The 9,106-nt window shown below is 40.2% G+C and overlaps 1 protein-coding gene across 1 annotated transcript; it reads left to right on the forward strand.

Moving 5' to 3' along the window:
• Nucleotides 1-2,062: 2,062 nt before the first annotated feature.
• smtnl1 (smoothelin-like 1) lies at nucleotides 2,063-6,970 on the forward strand. Its single transcript, XM_028588610.1, has 5 exons — nucleotides 2,063-2,457; nucleotides 4,286-4,950; nucleotides 5,037-5,151; nucleotides 5,279-5,430; nucleotides 6,416-6,970. The coding sequence occupies exons 1-5, from the start codon at nucleotides 2,368-2,370 to the stop codon at nucleotides 6,774-6,776; spliced, it is 1,383 nt and encodes a 460-aa protein (XP_028444411.1). The 5' UTR covers nucleotides 2,063-2,367; the 3' UTR covers nucleotides 6,777-6,970.
• Nucleotides 6,971-9,106: the final 2,136 nt, after the last annotated feature.

The following is a 9,106-nucleotide window of genomic DNA, read 5'->3' on the forward strand; positions in this document are numbered from 1 at the left end:
TGCACATCTAGGCCAAGAAGTTGAAGACAACAGGAAGAGTGGTTCACCTCAACACATTATAAAGCGAGACACACACACACACACACACACACACACACACACACACACACACACACACACACACACACACACACACACACACTCAGATAAGTGAGGAGAATATGACTTGCATGAGGCACTTTACTCAAATTAAAGACAATAATTTGAGGTGATCCCTGAACAGCAAAAAAATAAACAACTGGTAATCACACAGCAGGTTTAACATTATCATTTGACTCAACCCATGGACACATGGACACACACACACACACACACACACACACACACACACACACACACACACACACACACACACACACACACACAGTAACGAAACAACAGACTCATTGTTTCGTCATCCATTACAATTTTCTTAATAAGCGCCTACATGGAAATCTCTCTCTCTTTGTTTTCCCTATTTGATAGTATCAAGTCCTCTTGTTTTCCAAACATACAAAGAGCAACAGATACACACACACACACACACACACACACACACACACACACACACACACACAGTAACAAAACAACACACTCATTGTTTCGTCATCCATTACAATTTTCTTAATAAGCACCTACATGGAAATCTCTCTCTCTTTGTTTTCCCTATATGATAGTATCAAGTCCTCTTGTTTTCCAAACATACAAAGAGCAACAGATACATAGTTGTGCTTTAGTGATTAGGCCATGATCAGGAGGGAGTGGGATAGTACGCAAGAAAGCGTTGACATATTTATAGCCCACAACACTTAGGGAGAAGGGAGGAGGAGGAGATGAAGGATGTGGGGGGTAAGAGAAGATAATGACAGAGAGAGTGGGAATAAAGATAGACATTTATTTTTAAAACCATCTGTTTTGTGTTGAATGAGTAGATACACTGTTCCGCCAGGTTGCCAAGTCGAAAGTAGTCTGATTTAACTGCATGTATGAACTTCATATGTATATGCCATTTGAACATTTTATGATATAATTTGCAAGTGGGAGGACAAAAAGAAATATAAACGAAAACCATTTGTCTAAAAGCTAGATTGGTGGACAGGGAGAGTAAAATTGGAGAACAGATTAATATGTGTAATATCATCTGGAGTTTGAGAGCTTGTAAAGTTATATTGACTGACTAACTTGAAGCTGATTTACAGTATTAAAGCTCCACTGAAAGCAAGGCAGACAGAGGGAGATGGGTGTTCATTGGAAATCTCATTCAGATTTAATGTAAAAGTTCCTCAAATTGGTCTTTCACATTTTGGGCATTACTTTTTGTTGTTTTCTTGCTGAGAGTGAGATGAGAAGATTGATGTCTTGTTTGTCCAGTAGCAGTGGCAACAAAAACTGTCCTGTCCTGTTAGTGTGTCCTGTCCCGGGACAGTCATGGGAGTCACAGGACAGTGTACAGGACACTACTAACAGGACAGGACAGTTTTTGCTGCCACTGCTTCTCTGTTTGTCTGTTAATTGTATGAAGCTACAGCCGAGAGACAGTTGGTTAAAAGGTAAAATTTGCCAATCAGCAGCTCTAAAGCTCACTAATTAACACTTTATATCTTGTTTGTTTATTCGGAAAACAACAATGTGGGGTTACGTACTGGCCAAAAATAAAAAAAATTGTAACAGATTCAACAAACTAGATATAACTTATCAATTAGGGAGCTTCAGAGGTAGGTGGATTTTGTTACCTGGACAGAGTTAAGCTAGTTGTTTCCCCGTTACCGTACAAAGTATCACAAATGAGAGTGGTATCGATGTGCTCATCTAACTCTAGGCAATAAAGCAAATAGGTGCACATATCCAAATCAACATCTTATATTAAGAGCGAAAAGAAAGTGGTAGATTGTGCGTCTGTGAGCATGTTCAAAGGACTGCATGCATGCACCAACGTGTGCATTATATGTGTGTGTACAGCCACGGTTTCCACAGCAGACGCAGCTGTCTGGCCCGTTGGACTGCGCCTATGTCACTGTGACTATTTCGGGACCCCATGTTGTTCAAAAGGTCAGATAAAGAAGCATAGGCATCCTCACAAAGCAGAAGGTGGGGGTGTCTGGTGAAGGGGGTGAAGGCGGATATCCACAAACCAACACACACATCCCGAACACAGGGGCAGTGCTGACAGAGACTGGGAGAAAAAGGGAGACAGGGGAAGCAAAGCAGAGTAGTGAAAGGAGAGAGTGAGACATTGAGCAGGCTTCCTGTGAAGAGGATTCACCTCTGACTGAATGAAAACGTTCTAAGAAAGATAGAAGTGATCATTTTAGAGTCCTGGTACGTTAGTTGAAAAGAAAGTCTGATTTGACCTGTGATCCAGTGGATAAACAGACATTTCCGGACATCATGGACGGAGAATCGCCCAGCCAGATGACATCTGGGTCTACAGAGACGACCAGCCAGACTGACACCAACAACAACAACAACAGCAACCAGGTCTGTGGCGTCTTTTTTTGCATGTTATATTAAATTGCTGCGTGAAACTTTTCAAATTGTTTTATGGTCCGTACCAGGATTAGGCAGTGAATGTATTTGTGACCATGGCAGGTGTTGTGTTAGGACAGCAGGACACACAGAGACACACACAAGTTATGCAAAGTATAATGCAAACACACACGTGGAGTCTCCTATTCCCTCTGATGAGTCACCGGTGCAAGGCCTGTCCTGGTGTGACACTTCCTGCAGTGACATGTAACCAGATATACAGTATTTCAAATATGATCATATTGATTTCAAAAATGAAAAGTCTGTATGCCACATGTTGTTTTGATGAGATCTGAAATCACTGAAGATTTGAGTGAAGTTTCAAAAAAGATTGAATGACCCTCAAATGGTAACACAACACGAGGTTTTGCTTGTTGATTAGTTGTGGATTTTAAAAGTTCTCTTTGGGATTAAGTTGACCTGAATTTTCGGTTCGGTTGGGATTAAAAAACTACAAAAGGCAAATGTTCCATCGGAGAGTTCAACCTCTCAGTTGTATTCAAATAAGTGAAATACTCAACAAGTCCCAGAGTAGAGCTTCAGGTCTCAGATTACATTATGCGCTTTGGCTTGAGGACCACATTATCCTTATAATAAAGTGTGGACACTAATTTTAGCACATATTACATAAGGTTACCTTTCAAAAAGATGTTATGTTCTCAATAATTCAAACAAGATTGTCACCAGATTTATTAAAAATCTTCTTTTTTATTTTTGAATTCAATTAAACAGAAACCTAAATGTATCTCTGCAGTGAAACTGGAACAGGATAACAACCGAATGCACTTGTTTGTATGCACAATGTATGCCCTTTAATTGACATTGATACTTAACGTTTTAGATAATTTATTGTCAGCATTGTGTGGGAATAGTAAATATCTCAAACATGCTTCAGTGAAACCTTTCTGTAGTTGTTTGCACACCACTAATTAAACTCTTCAATTAGCTCCCAGACTAATAAACATGTTTATTATAAATAAATGAAGTGTAGCAGAGGTCGTGGTCTTGGTGAGCAACAGAATGTACTTCTGCCATAAAATGGACTGTATTTATATAGCGCTTTTCTAGTCTTAACAACTTTTGAAAGTGCTTTTACATTGTACAAGTGTACATTCAGGCACATTTATACGCTGGTGGCCGAGGCTGCTCATCAGATTAACATTCACATTTATTTACACACCATTGGCGCAACATCGGGAGCAATTGGGATTAAGTGTCTTGCCCCAAGGACACTTCGACATGGTACTGCAGGGCCAGGAATAGAACCACCAACCTTCTGATTGGTGGACGACCACTCTACCACCTGGGCCACAGCTGCCCCAGTCAGGGTCATTTTGAATGATTTGCATGTGACACATTGATGAGTGAACAGGTGATGTAGAGTTTATAAGCAGATGTGAGATATATCATCCTAATAAATAAACAAATGTTTTAGTATGCCATTTGGCCAATAACTTTAACCAGAAACAGCTGTGGCCAAGGGAGAATGATTATATTGGAAATTGGAATAATTCCACATTACAAGCCAATATCCACACACCATCAAAGTAAGTCACGTGGAACAAGCTCAATTTGATTACATTTGAAAGTGATGTACAAGTCACTCTAAAAGATGAAAAGGTCAAGGCATATTTGTCAACAGATGTACAGTTTAGAAGTAGATGTGCAAGTGTGAATTGCACATATCTACAGAAATGTGTGCAGACAACGCAGATGCACAAAAACGCAATGTAACTTTTATCAGATGGATTTAATGCTCTATTTTTTGCTTGTCCTGCAGACAGATGAGCCAGAGCTCGAGGAGAGTAAAGACCCAGGGAGAGAGCTTCCAGCAGGGGAGACAGTGGAAGGTCAGGGGGTAATGGAAGTTGGGGAGAAGGGGGAGGAGGATTCAGTACCAGTGCAGGGTGGAGAAGGGGAGGAAAGTGCTGGAGATACAGACAAGCCCCAGACTCCTCCATTAAAACATGTTGACAGTGACGCTGAAGAAGCTAGACACAGCAAAGACAAAGCCTCCACTGATGTCGACGTGAAGGATCCTAAACCGACAAGTGGAGAAAAAGATGGGGAGGGAGAGAGGAAGGAAGACAAGAAAGGTGGGCAGGTGGAAGAGGTAAAGAGTTGTGAGACTGGGAGAGATGGCAAGGAGATTATGGACAAAATCAAAGAGAAAAAGAAGAGCAAAACAGATGAAAAGGCAAAAGGAGCAGAAAAAGACGTGAATGAAAAAGTAGCAAAAGGGGCAGAGAAGAAAAAACAAGTTGAGGAAGTGAATGTTGAAACCAAAGACAAACACAAGCTTAAGGAGGTAGAAAAGCAAGGGAAACCCAAAAGAAAGAGTGGTCCTCCCTCTTCTTCTCTCTCCCGACCAAGACCCTCTGCACGCTCTATTAGAGCAGCTGCTAAAAACGACATCATTGCCAAGTTCCAACAAGGTGCACCAGAGTAAGTCATTGTACGATACCCAGTACCTCATATAAGTGACAGCAGGGTTTCATTAGAAAATCTGCAATATTGTGACATCTTTTTAGGACACCAACACCCCGCAACTTCAAAATTCAGAGGTCATCTACGGCTGTGGCTACAGGAGCTTCAATCAAACAGAAGATGCTTCAGTGGTGTCGCAACAAGACTCGCAACTATGAGGTGAGTTCAACCCATAATCTTAATCACCAAATTTAAAGAATTTTCATCTCGATTTGGGACTAGAGAACTTACAAAATAATATAAATAAGCCTTGGTGTGTCTATCTTCATGTCCTTTGACCTTTTAGGGTGTCAACATAGAAAACTTCTCCTCATCCTGGTGTGATGGGCTGGCATTCTGTGCTCTGATCCATCGTTTCTTTCCTGATGCTTTTGACTACAGCTCCCTGAATTCAAATGAAAGGGAGAAAAACTTCACTCTGGCCTTCCAGACTGCAGAGTATGGAATATTTGATTCTCTCCCCTTATTTTCATCTCTCTGTTCAGTTTTAGCAGTTTTTATTGTATTAGAATTAAAGCAGTTATAATCAATATTTTGGAACAATAAGCTATATGAAATGACAATGTTAAAACAATGTAAAATGTGAAAGGGGTTGCTCGTAATGATAAACCTACAGAGAATTATCACCTGAATCGGCAGCTCTTCAAGGCTTTACAGAGCTTTATAGTGAGTTTCAGCTCATTGTTTAGCTGTTCGGCTGCAAGTTTATTGTTACTGCCTGCTTAGCAACAAAAATCAGACAGACACAGTTAGCAGCTGGTGAACACAGTGGAGCATTTAGCAGTTAGAGAGCTAGATATTTCCCTCAGGGGTTGGTAGAGATAAAAAAAAAAAAAAAAACAGAGCTAAAAGGAGAGTAAATATTGGACTTAACGGGTGGCCAAAAACACAACTCCAAATGAATGATAATGTTGCTCATGACAGCTGGATGTTGTTGGACACGTTTGTCATTTTAACTTAAAATGTGATGGTACAACAATGTTGTGTTCATAACTTGTTTCCACTTCCCCCAAGTGGCCAAAATTAAGCTATTGTAGGTTTAGGAGTGCTTTTTGTACATGGAATAAATGAAAACTTGAACCCCTTGCAATTATTTCCTCAAAACGGTATCTGACTAGAGGAAAGGACGTCAAATTTCTCAGAGAGATAGTTTGAATTGGCTATGTTGAATTTTGCTTTAAGTGCAATTTTCTGGATAAAAGTCTGCTCACCAAATATTTTACTCACTACATTGACAATGTTGCTCCGTTGATTCCTGTTTTGCACATTTAAAATGACCATATCCAAACAGTGAGAAGGTCAGGACTCTCTCTCTCTCTCTGGATACGTACAGTAGTTACTATGTCGCTGCGTTGTCTTATCTCATCTCTCGCCTTTTCTTTCCTTTCCTTTCCTCTGTCCCTGTTACCTTACTCCCTGGCAGGTCCCTGGCCGACTGCTGCCCTCTGCTGGAAGTGGGTGACATGATCATGATGGGCAAAAACCCGGACCCCATGTGTGTGTTTACATATGTCCAGTCCCTCTGCCACAGACTCTCCAAAATAGAGAAAGAGAGGAAGGACAAAGAAAAGGAGGAGAAAGACAAGGCTGGTAATGAGGGAGAGGAAAAAGACAAAGGAGAGGAATCACCGAAGGACGGGGGAGAGTCTTCTGAGAACGGGACGATGGAAAGCCAAGAAGAGAAACAGGGAGATGTTACAGAGGTTGCTGATGAGGAAGAAAATGCACCAAACAGCTGTGAGATGGAGGGAGATGGGGGAGCGTTAGTCCAGGCTGAGTCCTAGAAAAATACTGATGGCAAACAGAAAGACTGAAAAGACCAAAAGGATTGTTGATGGTTGCGGTACTACAATGAACTAAGTCTTAGTTTGGTGTTGGATTAACTACTGGCGATATAATGTTTGAAGGTGTATATGCTGTGTTTTTGTTGCATATGTTTGTTTTGAGCACATAAAGAAAGAAATGTTCAGTTCCTTAATTTGCTGTGTGTTTATAGATACAAATATGAATAATAAGTATAATAAGTATAATATGATGGACTTGTAAATCTCTGTGTTGAAGGGATATATGATGCTCAGCCAAGATGAATGGGAATGAATTATGACCACAATGCGATATGTGATGTATGCACAATGGAAACAGATTGTCTTTTTCGCCAGAGAGACAAATTATATTACATTCTATAGAGACGTCTAAAGTAGTAGTAATATAATGAAAGTATGTGAGAAATCAAGAAATTTATAAGGTTGTGAATTACTGTATACATGAGACATTTGCCTTAAAAAGATTAGGAACATATTTAAAAGGTGTAAACAACACTTCATTAAAAAGTTTAAATCCATTGTAGAGTATATACAATACTCATCAAAACTCATCAAAGACTAAAAGACTTAAAGACTTATGAAAGACTTAAAGACTTATTAAAGACTTATTAAAGACGTATTAAAGATGTAAAGACTTATTAAAGACTTATTGACTTAATAAAGACTTATTAAAGATGTATTATACTTATTAAATACTTATTATACACTTATTAAATACTTATTAATACTTTTTAAAGACTTATTGAAAATGTATTAAAGACTTAAAGACTTATTAAAGACTTATTAGGCAATTCTGTAGCCTTCATCTAGTTGTTAGACAATGCTTACTCTGCCAAAAAATGTTACTTTTACCTTCATGCTATCAAGATGTCTGCGACTACTTTCATGACATTTGCATTTTTCAGAGAGAGGTTTCCGCTGACTCTTACCCCCGTTGTTGTCTACAAAACCTCATTACCGACACTTTGAAATAAAAGACAGGGAAAGTAAAAAAAAAAAAAAAGGCATTGCTAACATCACATTCAGCCAGCCAACTCCGTTTGTAGCTCCGGTGTAGCTTCGCCCTCGGTCACTGGCCTCAGTCTGCTGCTGGATTTGTAAATCGGGTTTGTCCACTCCGAAATCTTTTATTCTCTTTTTTTATTCCAGCGAACGTCTTGTGAGAGGGTTTTTTTGTAAATTAATGACAGAATTTCTCTACGAAAGTGATCTGTGTCACTGTGTGATTTCTCTGCTTGCAAGGTTTTGGCGGGGTGACGGTATCACCTGCGCGAGTAGCGTAAAGTTGAATGACAGGTGTCGAGAACCAATCAGATTGGATAAAATAACTTGTATCCAATTCTGATTTGCCAGGAATGCAGCGACCTGCGCCCGGAGGAGATATTACGAATCATACACCAAGACCCGGCCAGGCGTCCATGCTTACGCAAGGTAACGTAACCCCATTTGTACAGGTCCTATCCGTAGGTCCTATCCAAGGGTGTAAGCTTCGCTTCAGAACTCAAACCTCCTATGGCGCCATTTTGATGCTACAAAGAGATCACCTCCCGTTAGCATTCCACTGACTGCCATTCATTTTGACGTCACTTTGACAGCAAATAACTTAACATCTGAAGCGTTGAAAGACTCTATTTGTCCATTGTTTATTTCTAAAGAAACACAACAATGTATAAAAGGCTCCAATACCTTGTACCTCACGTTATGGCTCCGTAGCAGACGTTTTTGTAAAAATAGGCTAACGATTGTGTCATAACCACGCGACTTACTGTCGCACAGTAGAGGAATTACTGTATAGTACAGGAGAAGCTCGCAGGCAGTTTCGACTTACGTTAGCTGTTTAGGTTTAATTACTAATGTTAACTAGCATTTTAGTTAGCAATAATTAGCCTGTGCCCATGTTATCTCCTTACATATACCTACACTCTCCGTCTCTGCCAGATTTGGAATGATTGAGATTTCTCTTGGCACAGCTACCAGAAGACTTAGGCTACAACTTTCAGACAGGTTGCTCACGTCACATTTACGTTGTCTCTCTCAGTTCGAGGCTGCGCAGTAACGCTCAGCCATCACTGGAAAAGTGTTTCTAATATCCTTCACTGGTCTCCGTCCAGACAGCAACGGGATCTGTTGGTCCATTCTTATATACTGTCTATGGTCCTATCCATGTATCCTATGGTCCTATCCTCTGACCCATCGGCTATCCTAACCTTAACCACTCAAGGTCAAATGCCTAACCTCAACCAATCGAGCTGCTTCATAGGGCGGGTCTTGGTGTGGCCATAGTGGGATTC

This window comes from Perca flavescens, chromosome 10 (genome assembly GCF_004354835.1).
Source record: "Perca flavescens isolate YP-PL-M2 chromosome 10, PFLA_1.0, whole genome shotgun sequence".
Lineage (NCBI taxonomy): Eukaryota > Metazoa > Chordata > Actinopteri > Perciformes > Percidae > Perca > Perca flavescens.